This window comes from Myotis myotis, unplaced genomic scaffold (assembly GCF_014108235.1).
Source record: "Myotis myotis isolate mMyoMyo1 unplaced genomic scaffold, mMyoMyo1.p scaffold_m19_p_5, whole genome shotgun sequence".
Classification (NCBI taxonomy): Eukaryota; Metazoa; Chordata; class Mammalia; order Chiroptera; family Vespertilionidae; genus Myotis; species Myotis myotis.
In genome coordinates, this window is record NW_023416357.1 from 91624412 (window position 1) to 91647429 (window position 23018).

At 38.9% G+C, this 23018-nt stretch overlaps 1 protein-coding gene across 5 annotated transcripts in view; it reads left to right on the plus strand.

Annotated features, from left to right (window-relative positions):
* PARN (poly(A)-specific ribonuclease) overlaps positions 1–23018 on the plus strand; it is a 172641-nt gene that overhangs the window by 108209 nt on the left and 41414 nt on the right. For all 5 annotated transcript variants that reach the window (XM_036308969.1, XM_036308968.1, XM_036308967.1 and 2 more), the window contains one exon: positions 14057–14243. In XM_036308969.1, the coding sequence (XP_036164862.1) occupies positions 14057–14243 (187 nt within the window). The remainder of the gene's footprint in view (positions 1–14056; positions 14244–23018) is intronic.

Below are 23018 nucleotides of genomic sequence, written 5' to 3' on the forward strand. Positions count from 1 at the left end.
GTTGTCCTAATCAGGCACTGGGCTGGGACACTGTGAGCTCACTGGAAAAATGTGGTTTGTGGAGCTTTACATCTGGGTCCCAGGGAAGTTGCTGTCACATATACATATTTTTCTTCATTAAAATTATAGCATAGAGCCCCAACTGGGTGACTCACTTGAAGCGTCATCCCATATACCAAAAACGTTTGTGGGTTCAGTTCTAGTCAGAGCACATACCTAGGTTGTGGGTTTGATCCCCTGTTGGGGCATGTGTATGGGAGTCAACCAATCGATGTTTCTCACTCACATCGATGTTTCTCTCTCTTTCTCTCCCTTCCTCGCTCTCTAAAAAAAAATCAATAAACATATCCTTGGGTGAAGATTAGAAATTAAAAAATCAAATCATAATATCTATGCAAAGGCAGGGTAAGTAAATTCATTCATTAAACAGACATACTTGAGTTTACATGCTTTAAAATGAGACTTATGTTAGAGGCATTAGATGTGGGACCTCAGGTTATAATTTAAAGGATGGGAATATTTTTATAGGGAAAAATAAATGTAGAGAGTATTTTTTTTAATCCACAAATGCTCCATTATTGAACATTCTGTGTACTACTGTGCAGATACTTGACTTTCCAAAGTTGTTTTTCAAATTCCTAATTTGTGTTGAGTATTTTGACATTGTGGGAAACCTTTACATCATTGGGAATTTTAAGATACAATCTTATAAAATATCCCAAAATTCTTTAATATGTAGCAGTTTTATAACACTTGCCATTGTATTGGTTATTTGTATGTAAATGTTTTCAAATGCAAGACATGACTTCTAAAAATCTAACCAGTTTATTTTGCATTGTCTAAATAGACAAAAAGGTCTACATTAATTTCACCTTAGGATGTAGAAAATAAGAAGAATATTTGTAACAACTTAGAAATATTAACAACTGGAAGATAGGAAAGCTGAACAATGTCAGTATCACTTTTTAAAAAAAATTTCCTTATTCTCCTGCTGGCAAAGAATTTCACAGGTTCTTTAAATGTGCACAAATGGTGAAGAACTTGTTAGTTCTCTGAATTTTGGGAGTTGCCACCTTCTAAAAGCACTTACTCATCAAATGGGAAAAACTCTCATGCTGGCATGCTCTCCCTGCCTCCTTTCTCCCTGTCCCACTTTCCCTCTTTCTCGTCTTTCCTTCTCCTGCTCCTCTGTGTATAAAGTATTTGTTTGACTAGAGAAATGTCAGTGCATTTGTTTAAGCTGCTTTGGCACCTAAATGTGTTCATGTCAGACCTGAACACCGCTTGTAGCAATGGCCTTCCATGACAGGGAAACAAATTTTGGGTGAGGAAAATAAAGAGGTGACATAGTTTTCCTAAAATCATGAAGTCTACAGTGATGCAAGTTGGTAATTTAAAAGGCGAAAAATAGTACCAGTGTAGAATTAATGTGTTAAATGCCAAGATGGGACTTTAAAATAAAAAAATAATTCTTGTTCAGTTTTGTGCTGCCCTTTTGGGAGGTTTGATAATCCTTAGGGTTTTAGTGTACAATCTGCAGATGGAACCCACCTGAGAAATAAATCAGCTGTTGGGCACATCGTCTCAGCAAAGGGAAAGAGTAAAACTGATGCAGAAAATAAGACTAACTTCATCATTCTTCATTTATTTCCCCATTGAAAAAGTGTGTGACTCTTTCTGTATACTTCTTTTTTAAAGTCAAACATTGCCAATTATAACAAACACATTTCATTGTCCCAAGGCAACCTGTACTCTGAAGAGCAGGATTCATTCCTTTTGCTGTTAACCTATTTACGCTCCACAAAGGGCTGGCACAGTGCCAGTTAGGGTTCCAGGAGGGCACAGAGGCAGCTGGCCTAAGTGTTAAATGAAGTTGTATTGGCATTTTTTCAAACCTTTTTGGTGGTGACAGATCATATGTGGGATGTCCTGGAGACACTGAAATGGTGAGTGGACATTTGATGTAGATTTCAGAATGTTCTACATCTATAGATGGATTTCAGGGGTGAGGAGTTGGGGAAGAGATGAAAGGCAGGACCAGAAGGAGGACTTGTTCATAGGGTAGCTCCATGGTGCCATCATGAGAGTACTGACTGGTTCCAGAGTGGTGGTGTGGCAAGGAATGGTTTGAGAATCACAGCAGAATTGCCCCATCTATGTGGAATTGATACGTAATTTCTGTAACTCCTTTCTTACTAGGTTGGGAGAGGCCTTTTTTGGGTGACTGATTCCCTCCTTCCCAAAGGTAATGACTCATCTTGCACGTGAGATAGCTTAGCCCTGCCTGGCTGATAAGGGCCTGTCATTCTCATTTTTTCTTCTCCTTTTCCTCAGGGATTTCAGTTGTTTAATGAGTAAGCTGAGTCAGAAAGTGTAAGTAAGTTCTTTTATCAAACGAAAACCACATCAAAACATCCACAGAGAGACATTTAATGAAAGTGCAAATATTACAGCACAGCATCTCCCATTTCTGGTTGGTTTATAAACAGACTTTAAGCCTTTCAACTATTGAAACCTTTCAGTATGAAAATGTGATGCCCTGTCAAGCTTTTTGTAAGCCTGATTATGGGAAGTGGAAAAAAGATGGTGAACTTATGTTTTATTACAATAGTATTAATATCGTGGCGGATTCAGTGCTTCATAAACAGCTGCACAAGCTGCCAAGGTTAAGTAGTCCAAAAGTATTGTCTTGGTGTATGAGATGTACATTTTTATTTGGTGTGTATTTGTATCTGATAACCAAAGCTTTGTTAGCGAGAACTAGTCCAGATTAAAGAACCCTGCTTAATTCTGACTTTAGACCCAACCACTATCTCCAGCAGTTCATTACATGTGGACTCTGATTGGTGAATAGGTTGTGTCCTAAAAGTTCTTTTGTTGATTAACCTTTTAAAACACAAAGCACATTGTTGCCTAGAAATGCCATATTGAAAGGTGAGTGTCAGTGAGCTATGGTGTGCTTCAAATTTTGGGTCAGGGCCCATTAGTGAGCCAGGAAATCAGTGCTGGTTGACACCAGTATAAAAAAAGGAGGGAGAAAGAAACAGAATAGAAAACATCAGAGTGGGTCCGTGTTGTAAAGGTGGGTATTGTCTGATGATGCTATTGCAATTTAAAACCTATTGCACACTGTGCTGCCATCAGAGCGTAAAAGGCACTCCTCTGGAGTGCCATTTACCACCATCAAGCACAGTAACATCAGGCAAGTGACTTAACCTGTCCATTTGTTCAAATTCGTATTCAAAACAAGGCTATTTTGTATAACTAAAATTAGAGATGAAAGGGAATATGTTAAGATTAGTAAGGATATTACAGAATAATATACAGGGTGCCCCCAGGAAATGTATACACTAACAGTTGATGGCTCAGTTTTGAAAATGAAATGTAATTTAATAAGCACTGCCTTTATAATTATTCAGAGTGTGTGTATACATTTGGGGGCACCCTGTATTAGGATTAGAGCCAGTGCAGCACCTGATGCATGGTGACCTCTCTATACCATGATTATTACTTATTTGTACTCTTTTGTGATATGTTTGTAAGCCTTAAAGATACTCATAAAATAGTCTAACTAAAAAAACGTGTCCTTCCCTGGAGAAGAATTATTCAGTGTTCTTGACGTTTAGGATCTGCCATTTCCCATAGTCTAGGAGAGCTTTGATTTTGCTTTAAATTATTCTTGTGTAGTTGAGACATCAGTCTTAATTTTCTCCCATGAAGTGTGAAGAATGTTGTAAATTGCTTAGGCCTTTCAGCTGTCTGTCAAGTTCATCAAGACTGTTAAGTATGGAATTGCTTCCCAATTCCTATTTTAAGTTATGTGTTTCGTATTAAAAAAAAAAAAAAAAAGGTTTTCTCTCTTTCTCTCTCAACTTCCAATTCTAAACTTCTTTGGAACTCCATCTGCTCCTGTGTGAGTCCATTTTAAAATTCCTTCTTACTTGATGCACATCACTACCCCATCTTTTTAAGAGGTATGTCAGCACTTGTGAAAAACCTTTTTTTGTTTGTTTAACTTAGGTTTAGAGCAGCTGTTTAGTTGACAGCTTTGAGGGGTAGGTTAAAGTAGTCATCAAAACCATAGGGAGATCGGGACTCAAATCCAGCTCTGCCAATTAGTTATTTTGGCCCTCAGCAGGTTACTCAACCTCTCTCAGCCTATTCTTGTGTGAGTAAAAATAGAGCTACTGCCCACCTTGAGGGGTTGATTTGAGGAGAAAAAGAGCATGGGCAGATTGGTTACTCTGCAAAGAAGGCCACTGTCTCAGGCAGGGTCCTCAAAGTAAATAGCCCATGGACTTTACTCTCTTTTTGTCCTTCTAATCTCCAACCCTGGAACTCAGGAAGACCTCCTCCAACACCCCCAGGGAACAGCCAACTTCCAGGCCGCAGCTTCGTACCCCCAGGGTCACAAAGCTCTACACCCACACCTCCCTTCTCTCACAAGTGGATCCCACACAGCTCCTCCCTGGGGCCTTGCACTATCCCTCACCCCTGGGCCCTCCCAGGAACTTCTTTCCAAGGGCATGAAAACCTGCTGGATCCCTTCCATCTTTTGAGAAGAACTCCTGAGACCCCCAATTTGTCTTTGCTTCTGATCATTTCTCTCCTTTGACAAATTAAAGTGGTCTGCATCCACCCTCCTTGCCACTGTTTCCTCTTACTCTCATCCTACGTGGTATTCCCTCTTAGTGCCGAGCTTACTCTTACTGAGCTCCCCAGTGTCCTCTGTACCATAGCACCACTGGACCCTCTGCTCTACCTGTGACAGGTCCATTGATCTCTCCCTTCCTGAGCTCTCTAACACCGTCTTCTCTGGGCTAGTCCTGCTCCTTTTCAGCCTGCAGCTTCCCAGGCCCTGTGCCTGCTCTTCCCCATCTATATGATGATTAAATGCCTGTGTTCCTATTTCCATTAGGAATTCTTTTCTTATTCGGTGCCTTTCCATTCCTGTTACTGTTCTTCCCCCCTCACCCACAGTGATGTAGAAGTGCACAGACTAATAACCCTGTGGGGCCTCTTGCTGCACTTAGCATGGCCGAGGCCCTCTGTGGTGTGTCCTCGCTCTAACTTCACTGTGGGTTCCTCTCTGCTCCCTCTTTAGGGCTCCAACATTAAGGTTGTCTTTCAGTTCCTCAATCAAGACAGGGCTTCCTCACTTAGAGATTGATCAGGTCATTTTCCTTTGGTTTAGAGCAGTGGTCGGCAAACTCATTAGTCAATAGAGCCAAATATCAACAGTACTTCTTCAAAATAGACTCACCCAGGCCGAAAACCAACTTCTGTGCATGAGCCATGAAGTTTCAGTCGCACTGTATGCACGCCCACATGTGATATTTTGTGGAAGAGCCACATTCAAGGGGCCAAAGAGCCGCATATGGCTCGTGAGCCGCAGTTTGCTGACCACGGGTCTAGAACATAATTCCCCACTCTCAGTGATTTTAACACCGTTACTCTCCCAACCTGCAAGTCTCAGGAAAGACCCCAATGTCATTTCTTTGGGGAAACAGTCCTATGTCCTAGGTTTGATCAGCTCTCCACTGGAAACCCTGGAGCACTGCTCTTTTCTAAGCCTCAGCACACGTGGAGCTCTGTACACTGTCTTGGCCTCCCTACTGAACACAAGGACTGTGTTTCTGATTCACCCTCACAGCTCCAGTTGCCTAGTCTTAGAAGATGGTGTGTTTGTTCATGACTGAATGAATAGATGAGTAAGTGAACAAATGAGAATTTAATGCATCAGTATCTGTATTCATAAACAAATGGATAAATAAATGAACAATTGAGAACTAAGTACATTTATAAAATAGCATAATTCTTGTTATATAGTAAGTAATCAATAAATGGCAGCTTTGTTTTTTCATTGACTTTTCAGCTTATAATCATGAAAAGAAAAAAACACATACCACCAGTCTGGTTAATGGAAGCAATGTTCCTTAATGACATCATTCATTAAATGCTAAGGCAGTTGTTATAGGCCATGGGAATTTAACACTTAAATAGCAGCCTTTTCCCCTTACACTCAACTTTTTAATATCTTGTATTTATTGTCTCTTCTTCCCTCCTGCCCTCCTCAGGTTAAAATCATTTCTCACCTTGATTCTTACCTGCCTGGTGTTCCTTTAACAGTCCGTTCCTTTCCATTCCTTCTCCTCTAGAAGATGTGGGCTTCTTCAGGGTAGGGAATGTCTCTATCCTTCTGCCACACCCCAGTACCTAGGACCAGTGTTTGTTAAATAAATGAATGATGATGACTGTTTAAAAAGCAGACTATTGCATTGTCAGTAGACTTAGTAGAAATTAATTGACTAATTTTGATCTTGGTACAGTTTTGAAAAATTATAGTTCAGACTTTTTGATTTTATACATGTTGAGTATGGTTGATATATTGCTTTTTATATTTTCCACTTTATTTCCACATTTTTACATAGGAAAGATTTTGCTAGATTGCATCCCAATTCTAAATGATAGCTGTATTCCATGAACTATTACAGACCTAGGTATATCAAGCCTCCTCACTTCTGTACACGAAGGCCTTCTAATCTCCAACACTGGAACTCAGGAAGACCACCCCCCTCCCCCCCGCCCAGGAACCAGCCAACTTCCAGGCGCAGCTCACCGAGTTACAGCTCACTGAGTCTGTCTCTGTAGAATGTCTTATATTGACTCGGGCATAGTGCTGTTTGTCGGAATTATGTTTTGTGATTTAACAGCAGTAGTCTCATTAATTAGGCATCTACTATGTGCCAGTCTTATGCTAGAAGCTTTGCATACATATTCTCTGCTCTTTCTTATAAAATAGGTAGATATACTCATTTTACAGATAAAGAAACAGAAGCCCAGGAAGGCAGATGACTTGCCTCAGGCAAGGTCAAGATTTGGGCAGGATTTGAACCTAGGTCTTTGGGGCCTCAGAACCTTTGGTTCTCCTACTTTGTTCTCTTACCTCCCTTTTTTATATTATAGGCTTCAAGTAAATGTCATTATATCTATATGTCAGCCTTTGTCCAGTTTATAAAGAGTATTTTCTTTGCTACTTCTTTGACCTTAATTAGAGAACTGTGGGGTAGAATGAGGTGTTGGACAGTGATTAAAATGAGTGCCTGTCTTCCTTTAATTGAGGGACATGATGTGGAGAGAACACAGAGTCATAGGCATGACTTGTAGGTGGCAGAACCAGTATTACACCTACTCTGCCACTTCTCACTGGGTGCTAGTTGAGTTTTCTCTCAGCCTTGTCAGTAACACCCACCTTTACTGTGGTAAGGAACCAGTGAGGGGTGTGTGTGGAAGGTGTTTGTAAACACCAGCTTCTCTTGCTAGAATGCTCTGCACTTTACATATTTGGAAGCCTGGTCTGCTTCCTTTTCCTTAATTCATTTCCTTTTTGGGTGCCCCCTCAGAATCAGTGCTATAGTGGATACCTTGGGAAAGCAGAGATGAATGAATCAAGTTGCCTCGGCTTCTTACTTCATTGTTTCCATCTGTCTCCTTTATGGGGCTTGGATCTCTTTCATTGCCTTAGTTTTCACTCTGTCAGGCTCAGTACTTTTTTAAAAATTACCATTTGTTGGAGAAGTACACACAGGATGAAGGAAGTACAAGGACAAGGAATCACAAGCCATGATCCTCATCTTGTACCCGAGGCAAGTCCATTGGCCTTATCGCTGCGGGCTCAGGTGTGGTGATGTGTAGGGACTGTTACTGCACAAGGGAATCGGCTCTTTAGCATCAGAGTCACCTCCTCTTGTTGCCAGTCAGGGCTCTTCATCCACTAGATCAGGGATTTTTAACTGAATATTTTGTGACTATGTATCCTAGTTCAGACTTTTTTCTCTTGAGTAGGAACAGGCTGCCAACATATATAAAAGCTGTGTTTCTCCCCCCCCCCCCCCTTTCCTTCCATAATCTTCCCACCAAAAACCTTGGGAGAACCCAGGCACTACACAGATGAATAAAGCATGGTCCCTTCCTCAAAGGGCGACTGGGCCTGTTGGGTAAATATGGGGAAAGAGTAAGAGCTGAGGTGAGGGCGAAGTAATTACTGAGGGCCCTGCATAGTATACTAGCAATTTGGGACTTTTATCTAGAAGACTCTGAGGGTTTTCTACAGAAGAGAGTGGATGTCGTCAGTAGGGAAAGGATGGACTGCACAGGGTAAAACATAGGATCTCATTTTCTGGGCTGGCCTGCCCACTTTTGCCTATTGGCACATTTGGGAATACCTATATTTCATCATGCTCCTATTAGATTGCCCATTCCTGCCTGCACCTCAGTGTCTGCTGAGACTTGTGCATGGGTTGAGGAGAAATACATCCCGAGTCAGGTTTTTGAACAGAGGAAAATGTTCATAGTGACCTTTAGGTTGGTGTGGTTTGGTTTTGTTTCGCCTTAACTCCTTTCTTTAAAGATTTTAAAGTTTGCTCCTTTGTAGAATTCAAAATAAAACCCTTCATTCCCTATCTGATAAAAGTGGAAAAGTGGTCATGCTGTTGAAAACCAAAATCTGATTAAAATTTTATGGGACATGAGAATACATTGTATCCATTATGTTCATATTTAAATAAATAAGCAAACACAAAACATTTGGTGTCATGCTGGCATGGTGTGAAAACCTGGAATGACAGTAAAGTAGTGCAGGGCCAGGCCAGATGCTGTAAGAGAAGTGAGGAGGTTATGGGCATCTGAAGCAGACACCGTTGAGCATGAAAGCCCATGTTGGTGTATGGGGAGTAGGGTTTGGGTCTGCAAAGCTGGCAGAGGCCACGCTGGCACATGTCACTTCTGGTGGTGGGATTAATATACCAGGTAGATTCCTTCTCTAACTGTTGTGTGGAGAGATGGACAGGCTCTAATCATTTTGGAGGCAGGTATATATGCCTGTCTTAACTCTAAATGATATGATCCAGGACCCTTTCAGTGCATGTCGTGTCATGAGAAGAATGTAGGCTTTGGTTTGCATCCCAGCCCAACCACTTATAATCTTTGGGACCTTGGGCTAGTCACTTCTTCTGAACCTCAGTTTCCTTGTCTATAAAGTCAAGATAATATTTACAGGATTTTCTGTGCCTGGCAGAGTACATATCCAATAAATATTTCTCTTTCTTGTAGACATTGGATTAATAAGAATATAAGTAATCTCCTTAGAAATTGAGAACAGGATGTTGGTTGAGGATAGCCGTTGTAAAAAAATGCAGACATATTGGTGTGTCCTGCATTTTTCTAAGTGCTCCCCCACCCTCTTCCCAGCATTTGCTACCATGAACTGATTTTAGCTGTCTGATAAACTGGCTGTGTACAGATGACCTTAGCTTCCCGGGGAAGGTGTGAGAAGTCTGGCATTTCAACAGCAGTGCTCATTTACACTACTTGGACCATTCAGGGGCAGATGCGTACCACAGAAGACATTGACACTGAAATAACTAACCTCGTCTTTCATAGACCTTTGTATTTGGACAGTCTGTATTGGAAATGGCTCTTAATTGGACAGGGTAGACAACAGAAACCTAAACAATTTGTTTGGTTGAGATGTAATGAACATCTAGGAAACCACCACTCAACTAAAGAACTAACATATTGCCAATAAATTACATCTACCTGTTGTTCCTACCCTACCCCACCCTCCTGATTCCCTGCCAGGGGCAACCACTCTTCCAAATGTTGTGCTGATCATTTCCTGGTTTTTCCTTTTGTGTTACTTCTTTTTATCTCTCTCCCCACCTGTATTCATCCACCCCTCTTTCTCCTCCCCTTTCCCTTTCGCTCTCTCCCTCCCACTACAAATCTACAACATGTTATCTTGTTTCCTGAGGTTGAACATTTCTTGATATAATTATTGTCATATGCTTCCTTTTGTGTGAAATGGCTATGCATGCTTTTCATGTCTTTTGCCCATTTTTCTGGGCGCTTTCTTACTGATGTGTAGGTGTCTTTATGTATGCTGGTGCTCAACTCTATCAGTTGCATATGTTACAAATATCTTCTTCCATTTTGTAGATTGTCTTCACTCTCTTTAAAGTGTCTTCTAATGCACAAAAGTTTTCCTATTAATGTAGCCAAATTTATTATCTTTCTTATGCTTAACACTTTATATCTTCATAAATTCGTTCCTACTTTAAGCTCAGAAAGATATTTACTTATATTTTCTTTTCAAGTTTGCTTTTAACATTTAAGTATTTCATCCATCTGGAGTTGATTTTTTGGCATAGTGTGAGTAAGAATTCAATTTCATTTTTTTCCTATGGATAAACAATTTTTCCAATTTTCCTTTCCCACACTCTCTGTCATGCTGTCTCTGTCCTAAAGCAAACTCTGACAGATGCATACGTCTGTTTCTAGGCTCCTCTATGCCATTGGTCACTTTGTTTGTCTTTGAACTACACTGCCTAATTACTGTAGCTTTACAATAAGCTTGTTTGGCTACCCAGGCAAGTCCCCCTTTCTTTTCTTCTTCAGAAATGTCTGGGTTATTGTTGGCCCGTTCTTCCATTTAAATTTTGGAATCAACCATTCTAATTCCACAGAATAATTGAGGTATAACTTATATACAATAAAAGTATCCTCTTTGTTGAACAATTCTGCATTTCAACAAGTGTAATCACCACCACACTCAACATATTAGGGCAGTTCCATCACCCTGAAATTCCCTCATCTCCTTGGTAGTTGACCTCCTCCTGCTGTTGGCTACCACTGCTCTGTTTTCTGCAGATTTGTTTCTCATTTCATTTAATTTTTTTCCAATGTTCTATTAAAATGTTGGGATTTTTATTTTTATGTTTTTTTACTGCAGTTACATTAAATCTATAGATCAATTTAGGAAGGAATCTACATCTGGTGTTACGTCTTCTTGTCCTTAAACATAATGTATCTATCAACTTAGACTTAGCTTGACAGTAATGGAAAGTTCTTAATTTTTAGAAAGAAAAAATCTAAACATTTTAAATCTTTAAAACTTCTAAAAGAATCATTTTACAAAATAATTGTTCATCCAATAAATACATAAATGCACACAAATATATGGCAGATCTGTGGCAATATTACATAAAAAAAAAAGACCCGTTTTCGTTCCAAACCAGCTTTATTGCTCTTCTACAAGATCTTAGGCAAGCTGCTTAGCTTCCCTGATGCTCTGTCTCAGTATCTGTGTGATGACTAGAATATCCCTTCCTTGTGGGGTTATTGTGAAGATTAAATGCTAAAATGTGTGCAGAGTGTCAAGAGACAGTGGACTTAGTACAATGAAGCTGTGAGTGGATGAGACTATTATGTGGGAGGAACTGCTCTCACTCACCTATAAGGAAACAGGGAGGACTCTCAGCGTTAGTTCCCCAGTGGGTTTAACCAAGTGGCATGACCAAAAGATGGCCTTGAATCATTTCCCTGACAAATTTGGAAAAGGTTAGTGTTGCCAAGCAGCTGACTACACGTTGCTTCTGACAGGCAAGCTGGAATCACTGGAGGACACAGCTGACAGCCAATTCATTTTGCTGATTCATCCATTAGAAGGGTGGCTTTGAGCCAGAACTTAGCTTCCAGATTAAAGGCCGAGAGCTGCAAAGCTGCTGGGACTTGAAGGAATGCTGGTAAATTATTGCCATGTGAAGGCCAGGAGTGAAAAGTGGATTGTTATTTGTTTTCCCTTTTAAGCAATCCTAATTCCAAATGTGCTCAAATAAATTCCCCTTCCGAGGTTAGAGGGTTGTTTGTAACATTTGTCCATGGCACTGAGAGTGAAATTATTGGAAACAATTGGACACTGTTAAACAGGTCATCTTGGCTCCTTTGTGATCCAGTCATCACCTTTGCTTTCATGGGGAATACTGACTCAGGCCTACTCTTTTACTTGGTGTAGTCCAAGTTAATTTCGAGAGAGGGATTATTGCAGATGTCATCCCTTTTGGGGACATTTGCAAAATGAACATGCTGGATATAGGAACGAAACTTAAAGAGGAAAATCCAGGAAGTGTTCATTTACCAACAGTCAGTACAGAATAATGATGGTAGACTCTATGGGTTCTCTGTGTATCATTTTGGTAGGTTAACCTGTTTTAGTAGGTAGTCTCAGGTATATAGGGAAATCAACTCTACATAAAGCTTGCATGTGACAGGGTGAGTTTAAGGGGATGGAGATTGTGTCTTTTTTATCAAATACCTAGCATAGTCCCTGGACAGACAGTGAGCAATTACTAGATGGAAGCATAGATGGATGGTGTTTGTTTATATGGAAATTATTGGGTGGTTAGATAAATGAGGGGAAAAGTCAGAAATGTGGCCACTGAAAGTAGGAAAAAAGCAACTGTCACGAGGAATAAGGTTTTCGAGAAAGGATCCTATTTCTGTGGTTCTCTGATTGATATGAGTGACTTTGGTCAATAGCATGTCTCCAGAATTTGATGCCTGTTTATCTCCTTGTGAGTGAGTCAGAGCACACTATTTTGAGCTCACATTTCAGTAACTACTCTACTTCTTTGGGAGACTGTATACTATGAAAGTTCCTTAATACCCTCATGGTTCTTTTTTCTTTTTATTTCTCTTTAACTCTAGAGTGAATGTTTGAAAATTGCAGCAAACTTCTTAGTATAATTTGTGTTTCTTACAGAATTGTTTTTTTTTTTCTTTTCTGTAGTTTTATTTTGCTCTTTAAGTAGCTAAACATTAAGGGCATGACATTCTGTAATCCACTATTGTGCTGAGACGTTTTAGGCAAATCTGGCCCACTTGGAATGAAGATTAAGTGTCAAGTGTAGGATATGTGGAACATCTGCCTCTCACACAGTTGTCTTTCCCTCTGATTTCAGGTCCCTAATATAATTGAGTCCTTTGTCCAGTTCTGATGTTCTCAAATACTGCATGCTTATCACCAGTTGCTGCATTCTGCCTGCACTCATTCACGTAATATTTATTGAGAAGTACTCTGTACCAAGAACTTTGCTAGAACTGGGTATATGGATTCTCTGTCAACAGTAAGGTGCTTTTTCAGCTGCCCAGATACCAAGTCAGCAAGGTCAGGCACTTACTGTCTCACTGCCAGTGTGTGAAATAACTGTTGGCAGTGAGTGGGCTAGGAGAGTATATGCTCAAAATGCATGAGCCAGAATCAGCAAGTGGGTGCCTATCCACCCACAGGCCTTCCATGGGTCCTCACTCCCACTCCACCAGCATTTTCCATCCCCCCCCCCCCCCCCCCCCGGCCTCTGAGGAGGACACAGCAAAGGATTGCAACAAAACTGACCTGGCCTTAGTTAAGCATTAACACCAAGGAGGGAATAAGCTCCATCCAGCTTTCAAGTATTCCTGCCAGCCAGAGGCACATTACAGAGAATTAGCAGTCTTTAAAAGCGGAAGGAGAAGAGGCATGTCTTAGGCATTGTGGGGATCTCTTGTATTTGCAGAGTCAGAAGTGAGGTGCAGAACAGCAAAAAGGCCCCTGGCTTTAGGGTCAAAGTAACCTGGTTTTGCATCCCATTGCTGCCACTCACTCGTGGTAAGGCCTGCAGTAAATCACCTGACTTCTGTGCCCCTGCTTTCTCATCAGCAAAAGCAGTTCCTCCCTTGTAATTGTATTGTGAAGATTAGACATCATGTATGCAAAACACTGGACACACACATATGGTAGAACTTCAGTATTTGACAGTGAAGATTGCTTTTATTGCCATTTTTATTTTTAACAAAATAAATGAAGGTTTACAGTTTTCCCTTAGTAGTTTTGTTTTGTTGTTGTTTTCATTTTCTTACTCTGGAAATGAATAATTTTTAAGCAGCAGTGTTACCTGCAAATATTTTGAAAATTAATCTTTTACTTACAGCATGACAGTTCTTTACGTTTACAGAGCACTTTCACACTGTGGGTGAGGCTGTGGAGTAATGACTCTCTCTTTTCTCCAGATGAGGAAACAGACTTGGTGAGCCCAAGGAATGTTCCCAAGGCCACCTGGCTTCTTAGTGTCAGAGCTGGTGTCTGAGCTCAGACCTGAATCCAGGGCTCCTTTGACTACCTCAGTGGCACCTCGGGGCTACGTCAGACTCTTTCATAATGATTTTTTTCTTTTTCTTGTAGCTGTCAATACCAGCAAATACGCAGAAAGCTATCGTATTCAGACCTATGCTGAATATGTGGGGAAAAAACACGAGGAGAAGCAGATCAAGAGAAAGTGGCCAGAAGATAGCTGGAAGGAGATTGAGAGAAAGCGGTTAAATCAGTGTATATCCTGTGCTCTGCAGAATCACTATTACCGCACCAATAGGTAAGAATCATTGGCTATTGATTTAGAAGCACAGTTATTCTAGCAATATCTTTTTTCTTGCTTCCTATAGGGCTGTAAGTAATAAATCTGACTTTTGAGAAAGGACTTTCTAAAAACACTTTTCCCATAATATCAGAAGTTACTACTACCTTAATTCTTTCTGTGCTTTATCGACCACAGCTGGTTCACTCACAGAAAACCCTTTTGAGGCAGACAGGATACATCTTATTCCCGTTTTAGAGGTGAGGAAATAGGCTCCTTGACTTGCCCACCAGTTTCAGTGAGAGAGCCAGGTAGAGTTGAACTCTGTTGTGTCTGATCCCTTCCTCTTCTCAGTATGCCATGTTCCTCTGCCTGAGCTCCTGAATTCCCTTCAGATCCTACATAGAGATCTGCACCACGTGCCAACTATAAAACGAGAACTTGACAAATACTTCCTTTAATGCTTTTCATAATCCTACTTTCAGAAGTTAAATACTGGTAATATTTTAGCATCTTTGTGAAACTACAAAACATAGGTATAGAAAAAAGGGGATGGGAGAAGTTCATTATAGAAAACTAGAGGCCTGGTGCACGAAATTCGTGCACTGGGTTGGGGGGGGGGGGGAAGTCCCTCAGCCCTGCCTGCTCCCTCTTGCAGTCTGGGAGCCCGGCTGACAGCTTAGGCCCACTCCCCATGGGGCAGTCAGAAATCCTTAGCACTGCCATGGAGGTGGGAGAGGCTCCCACTACTGCCACTGTGCTCACCAGCCGTGAGCCTGGCTCAGGGCTTCTGGCTAAGCTGCACTCCCCCTGTGGGAGTGCACTGACCACCAGGGGGCAGCTCCTGCATTGAGCATCTGCCCCCTGGTGGTCCGTGCACGTCATAACGACCAGTTGTTCCACTGTTTGGTCAATTTGCATATTAGCCTTTTATTATATAGGATTGTAAAATTCATAAAAGTGTGAATTAGCAAAAGAAAAAATTAGCTAGAATCCCACTACCCAGAGGCAATCACAATTAATATTTTGTATTGCTCTCCATACTTTGTAAATGGCTTTTTAGAGAGGTATGATTAACATAAAATAAAATGTACAGATTTAAAATGTTTAGTGCATAGAGTTTTAACAGTTATATACATCCATGTAACCACCACCCTAAGCAGGATATGGGACATTTTTATCTCCCCCCAAAGTTTCCTTGTACCCCCTTTTAAGCAGCCCTAAGCAACCACTTCTAATTTCCATCACTATAGATCAGTGATTTTCAACCTTTTTTTGTCTCAGGGACATATAAACTAATTACTAAAATTACGCAGCACAACAAAAATTGTATTTTTTTGCTGATTTGACCAAAAAATAGGTATAATTTTTATTCATTCACACTGGACAGCTATTGTTGTATTGACTGCTGTCATTTTTTTTATTTGACAATCTAAGGGAAAAGAGGTCAGTATTCCTGACTAAATAGTCTGGCATTGCATGTTTTAAAAATTCTTGCAGCACACTGGTTGAAAATTGTTGCTATAGATTAATTTTTATTATTCTTGGAATTTGTAAAAAAAAAATGGAATCATATGGTATTGTGTTTGGCTTCATTTGCTTAACATGTTTTTGAAATTCATTCCTGATAAAATGTGTATCAGTAGTTCATTATTTTTTATTGTTCAGTAGTATTCCACTATATGAATATACATTTACCTGTCCTCCTCTTGGTGGACATTTGGGTTATTTCCAGTTTGGGACTATTATAAATAAGGCTGCTGTGGTCATTTCTGTAAAAAAAAATTTGTGGCATATGTTGTCACTTCTTTTGAGTAAATACCTGAGATTAGGATTGTTGGTACTTAGGTTAGATGTATTGTTAAACTTTATAGGAACAACCAAACAATTCTCCAAACTGGACGTACCATTTTATACTCCCCACCAGTATTGTATGAAAGTTCCAGTTGCTTCATATCCTTGCCAACATTTAGTGCTGTTAGTGATTTTTCTTATTCTAGCCATTCTAGAGGATATAAGATGGTTTTAATTTACATTTCTCTGGTGACTAATGATGTTCATCACCTTTTTGTGTACTTGTTGGCCATTTAGATATCTTCTTTCTGAGGTGGATTTTTCAGTGTCCTGCCCAGAAAATAATTGGGTTATTTGTCTTTTTACTGTTTTTTATTATAAGAGTTCTTTTATGTAATCTGGATATACCTCCTTTGTCAGATATATGTATTGCAAATATATTTGTTTGAGTTTTGAGTCCATTTTATTAACAGTGTCTTTTGGTGAGCAAATATTTATCATTTTGATGAAGTCTGGTTTAAAATATTTTTTTATGATTAGTGGATTTTATCCCTGTCCAAAATATCTCTGCATTCCCCAAGGTTGCAATGATTTTCTTATCTGTTTTTTTTTTCTAGAAGGTTTATAGTTTTAGCTTTAATATTTAACTCATGATCCATGTCAAATTAATTTTGTGTATGCAGTGATATTGGAGTCAATGTTAATTTTCTACATATGAGTATCCAGTTGTTTCAGCAACATTTGTTCAAAAGATTTTTTTCTTTTCTTATTAGATTAACTTGGCACTTTTGTCTAAAATAAATTGACCAGGTATTTAGGTCTATTTCTGTACTCCTCTGTTTCATTCATTTTTATGTCTATTCTTATGCCAGTACCACACTTTCTTATTTCTGTGACTTTATAGTAAGACTTAAAATTAGGTAGCATAAACCCTCCAACATTTTTTTTCTTTTACAAATTATTTTGTCTATTCTAGATCCTTTGTATTCCAAATAAATTTTAGAAGCATCTTGCCTGTTTCTTCATTAGGCCTATTTTTAGGTTTTGCTGTAGAGGTCTTATGTTAATATTCTTCCTAAATATTTTATGTTATTGATGTTATTATAAATGAAAGTTTCTTAAAACAAGTCACTCATTTTCAAGTTGTTTGCTGCCTTTATATAGAATATAATTAATTGTTGTATGTTAACCTTGTACCCTGCAACCTTTTAAAATTTACTTCTTCTGATAGTTTTTTTTAAATATTCTACAGGGTTTTATATACACAGTCATGTTAATGTGCGAGTAACAAGCTTTATTTTCCAATATTTGTGTCTCACTCCTTTTTTCTGCTCTTTTCCTGACTAGCACCTCTGGTACACAGTTAAGTAGAAGTGGGAGAGTGGATATCCCTGCCTTATTTCTAGTATCAGGTGAAGTTCAGTGTTTCCCCATGAAGTATGGTTTTTAGGTTGTCCATACAAGTCCTTTTTCAGACTGAGGAAATTCCCTTCTATTTCTGGTTTGCTAAGAGTTTGTATCATGAATCGATGTCGAATATTTTCAGATGCTCTTTTTGTATCTTTTAAAATTATCATATAGTTCTTGTACTTTATTTTGTCAGTATTTTGAATTACATTGATGTTTTTAAGTTAAATTTGCATTCCTGGTAGAAATCCACTTGGTCATGATGTATTATCCTTTTTACATGTTGCTGGATTTGATTTGCTCATATTTTATTAAATACTAGAGGGCTGGTGCACAACATTCGTGTGCTGGAGGGGCGGTGGGGGAGGAGGACCCTCAGCCTGGCCTGTGCCCTTTAGCAGTCCGGAGACCTTAGGGGATGTCCCACTGATGGCTTAGGCCCGCTCCCTGCGGGGAGTGGCCCTAAGCTGCAGTCATCCTTAGAGCTGCCATGGAAGTGGGAGAGGCTCCCACCACCACTGCTGCGCTCGCCAGCCATGGGCCCCACTTCTGGCTGAGCAGCGCTCTCCCTGTAGGAGTGCACTCACCACCAGGGGGAAGCTCCTGCATTGAGCATCTGCCCCCTGGTGGTCAGTGCGTGTCATAGCGACCGGTTGTCCTGCTGTTCGATTTGCATATTATCCTTTTATTACATAGGATTTTTATGTCTTTCTTTATGAGAAATATTAGATTGTAATTTTCTTTTATATTTTTGTCAAGTTTTTGTATCAGGATTATACTAACCTCATAAAACTAGTTATTAATAAGTTCTTAAGTTTTTGGTTGAGTTTACTGGTGGAGATAGCTGGACATAGAGTTTCTCTGTGGAATGGTTTTTTATTATGAATTCAATTTCATTGATATGGGCTATTTAGATTTTCTGTTTTGTTTTTTTTGTTTCACTTTTAGGAATCTGTGTTTTTCAAGGAATATTCTATTTCGTTTAGGTTGGTAAATTCATTAGCATAAAATTATTAGCTTAGGCTATTCCCTTATAATTTTAATATCTGTAGGATCTCTAATTATGTTCTTTTAAAAACTCCTGATATTGGTAATTTGTGTCTCTTTTCTTTTTTCCTAGCTAGGTGATTATTAATTCTTTAAAAGAACCAAAATTAACTTTACTGGGCTTTTTTCCTATTGTTTTTCTGTCTTATTTTTCATTTATTTATACTCTTGTTATTTCTTCGCTTATTTTGGATCTGTTATTCTTTGTCTAGTTTTTTAAAGTGGGAACTTAACTCATTGATTTTATTACATTTCTTCTTTTCTAATAAAAGCATTTAAAACTACACTAACCCTAGCCGGTTTTGCTCAGTGGATAGAGTGTCAGCCTCTGGACTGAAGGGTCTGGGGTTCAGTTCTGGTCAAGGGCATGTACTCAGTTGCAGGCTCCAACCCAGCCCTGGTTAGGGCGCATGCAGGAGGCAACCAATTGATGGGTCTCTCTCACATAGGTGTTTCTCTCTGTCTCCCTCTCTCTTTCCCTCTCTCTATAAATCAATGAAAAAATATCCTCAGGTGAGGATTAACAAAAAAATAAAAATAAAGCTACACTAAATAATGAAGTCAGCACACAAAATAAGAAAAAGATTATTCACCCTTTCAATGGGTACAGCCTTTTAATTCCCATCTACCATCTGTATTCATGACTTCAAGAAATGGTCAGCAATCACTAGGCTGTGGCAGAAGAAACTTGAACTCAGCCCTTTTTGTCCTTTGTGCGTTGGTTCCTGATTTACACATTAATTGCTTAACTGCTTCTGTGACTTAAAGTGGTTGCCTTTCCCCTTCAGACCCACCACCACCCACTGCTGTCTAAGAATGCATTTCTGCAGCATGGGCACCAGCCCTCTTGTCCTGGTGGTAAGCTCACTCCCTCTCAGCAGTAAGGAATGCACTCAGAAGCTCTGTTTACCATCTCTTGTTTTTTCCTTCTTCCTCCTGGCTCCATTCAACTTTAATGCTTCTGCTCTTGGTTCTCAGCTGTCCTTTTCTGGGGAAATTTTCTATTGTTTCATTCTTGTTTGCTTCATGTTCTACAGTTTAGGAATAGATTTTATTACATCTGTATCTTTATATTAACCAAATGACCCTCCTACAATTTGCATGTTCCTTAGGATAGATCTTTAGTCTGGAAAATACTGTAGAAGTTATCTAGTCTAGTGACCTCAGAATCTGTCTTGTATTTGAGCAGAGTTAGCAAATTCAATGTAGATCTTGTGGGGTTACATATATTTTAGCAGAGAAAGTGTTTCCCATGACACTTTTTTAAACCATTGAAGCGATAAATGCACAATTTTTTAAAAGTTCGCATAGTACAAGAGAATATAAAATGAACGGGTATAGGGGAATCTTTGCTCCTCATTCCCAGTTTTCCTTCCCTGTGGCAGCTACTTTATCATTTTCTTCTGGTGGTTTCACTCTACCTTTAACTAAAAAGTCTTACCAACTTTGACCAATATATCTTAATTCTTTCTATATAAGATTAAAAATTAAACACATATAGTACCTTTCTTTGCTCTCTGTCCCCTTCTCACTTTCGTTAACTAAATTAGGTTATTTATACTACTTACTACTTTTTTGTATCTATATTTTTGTGCTTTCTTGAGAAGTTGATTCCAAGAGATGGCAGTAGCTATATAGCATGTATATTATTATGATTGTATAAATAGAATTCTCTAGTGAAGAAAGGCTGCATATTTGGGCCCACAGAGAAGAAAATGTATTCCTATGTTATTCAAGCTTTGCTACCCAAAGGAGAATATCTTCTAAATATCTCAGCCATTTTTGTGTAGATTTTTTTGAGGGAACTAATTTTCTTTTCTTAGTGGTGTGTTATTTTTTGCATATATATTGTATGGTCAGTAAACTAAAAAATGCCTCTATTTCACCTTCCTAATTGATAATGTTCCTGGATATAGAATTTTAGATCCAAATATTGTAACCTTCCAGAACTTTAAATACATTACCACTATAATCATGGATTTACTTTCCTGTTTTCCTTCAAGGCAGGTGCCATGTTTTCCAAGTCTATATCTCTAGCACCTAACCTAGAGTCCGATCCACAGTATGTACTCAGATAGTTGGTGAATTAATGAATGAATAAATAACTACTCAAGTGTCAGTTTCTTGAGTGCTTGCTCTGGGCTAGGTGTTTCACATTTTATCTCATGTGATGCTCATAGCAACATTGTGAGGGGTGAGAGGTTATCCCCATTTCATAGAGGCTCAGGGAGATTAAACAGTTCTTGAATTGGATTTTATTCCAGGGTGATCTGAAGAGCCCTGTTCTTTCCACCCCCATAAATTTTTCCACCCCCATAAATTTGTCCTGAAGGAAGAAAGTACTCAAGCAGATTGATTGCATTTAGGTGCATGCCATATAGGGGACTATTGTCTTAACTATAATCACCATACACCTAAGGTAAACATCAAAGAGCTTGTATCTTTCCGTTTAAAAGTGATATCCTAGGAAGCTGAAGAGAGGCCTTTTTGAATTTCTGCTTAAAGAATACCAAAATTTTTCATTACCAAAAAAAAATTTCAAATGTGTACAAAAGCAGAGAAAATAATGTAACAAAGCTCCCATCTAGCTGTCACAAAGTATCAACAGTGTGTGTCCAGTTCTGTTTCATTAGTACTCTTTCTCTCCCTCTCCCCTTCAGATAATTTTGAAACAAATCATAGACAGGGTATCATTTCAACCATAGGCTATATATGTATGTATAAAAAAGATAAGCAGCATTTTAAAACAAAACTAGAATACTACTACCATAAAAAAATTAATTCCTTAATATCAGTCAGTGTTCAGATTTCCTGCTCACAATTTTTTTGAAATAATTGTTTTGTTTGAGCTCTAGTTTCCAAACAAGTTCATGTATTATATTTGGTTGACATGTTCCACTTCTCTCTTAATCTGTGAATTTCCTCTCTCTGGATTCTCTTCCCTCCACCCCTCATCCTTTTGCAATATATTTAAGAAACCAGGTTGTTTGCTCTGTAGAATTTCCCATATTCTGGAACATAATTTAAGTTTGTTTAACATGTTCTCTGACTTCTGTGTTTGCAATGAACTGGTAGTTAGATCTATAAACTTGGTCAGATTCAGGATTGAACTAATAAAAAGAATATTTCATAGAAGATTTTATGTATTTCCTATTGTGTTACTTTGTGTGGGATAAAATGTCTACTTGTCTCTCTTTGTGATAAGATTGATCAGGTGGGTTCAGATATTGCTATTCTGGTTCATTCAATATGAAGTTCCCTGTTAGCTTTTCACCTGATAATTTTAGTAACCATTAATGATCAGTTGCTAGATTCATTATTTCATTAAGAGTTGCAAAAGGATAATATTATAGTTTGTTCCTTCTTAATTTATTACCCCAAATGCTTTTATTTAAAATGTAAAATTTGCCCTAGCCGGTTTCTCAGTGGTTAGAGCATCGGCCCTCAGACCAAGTATCATGGGTTCGAGGGCATGTACCTCAGTTGCAGGTCAGGGTGCGTGCAGGAGGCAACCAGTTGATGTGTCTTCCTCGCATGGATGTTTCTCTCTCCCTCCCCCTCTTCCCTCCCTTCCATTCTTTCTAAAAATCTATGGAAAAATAACCCAGGATGAGGATTTAAAAAAAAAATTATATATATACATATATATATATAGTTTATTCAGTTATCTGAAGATATAGTTCATCTAGAAAAAGCAGAATAAATTCTTTAATCTCTATTCCCAACACACCTTTTAAAAAACAGTTTCAGAATAAATAATCGGTTTTCATGCTAGCACCTTCCAAAAGTGTCTATGCATGGATTTTTAAAAAATATTTATATTTATACATTACAGTTGCTTTTTAAAAAAATATGTTTTTAAAATCTTTATTGTTTAAAGTATTACATATGTCCCCCTTTTTCCCCCATTGACCCCTTCTAGCCTTCCCCTGTCCACCTCCCTCTCCACCTTCACCACTCTATTGTCTGTGTCCATGGGTTATGCATATATGCATACAAGTTCTTTGGTTGATCTCTTCACACTCATCCCTGATTTTGAGAGAGAGGGGAAGGAGAAGTATAGAGAGAAACATTGCTGAGAGAGTAACATCATCCATCAGCTGCCTCCTGCATGCTCCCTAGGGGATCGAGCCTGAAACCCTGGCATGTTCCCTAACCAGGAATCGACCTCTTGGTTCCAGAGGCAAAGATCAACTGCTGACCCATATCAGCCAAGTGCTATTCTTTTTTATGCTCTAATTATCTTGTTATGACCAGTGAGAACCATTTTGAGGTGCCTTTTGAGTCTTCTGATACAATTCCAGGATTCTTTAATAGTTTCTTTGTCTTCTGGTATGCTTAACAAGATATTCCAGGCTCTTGTTATACCTTTCCTACCTTATATTTGGAGTCAACCATTTCTCTAAGGGGCTTGTTCCTTTTGATAGGAAATGGTATTTACAAACTATAATCTGGGTTCTCAGGGTGTTGATTGATACTGGTTTCTTTGTTGTTTTATAGCCATTTTTACTGAAAAGAGCTAGCAAGGTAGTCTTTCTTCCTTTC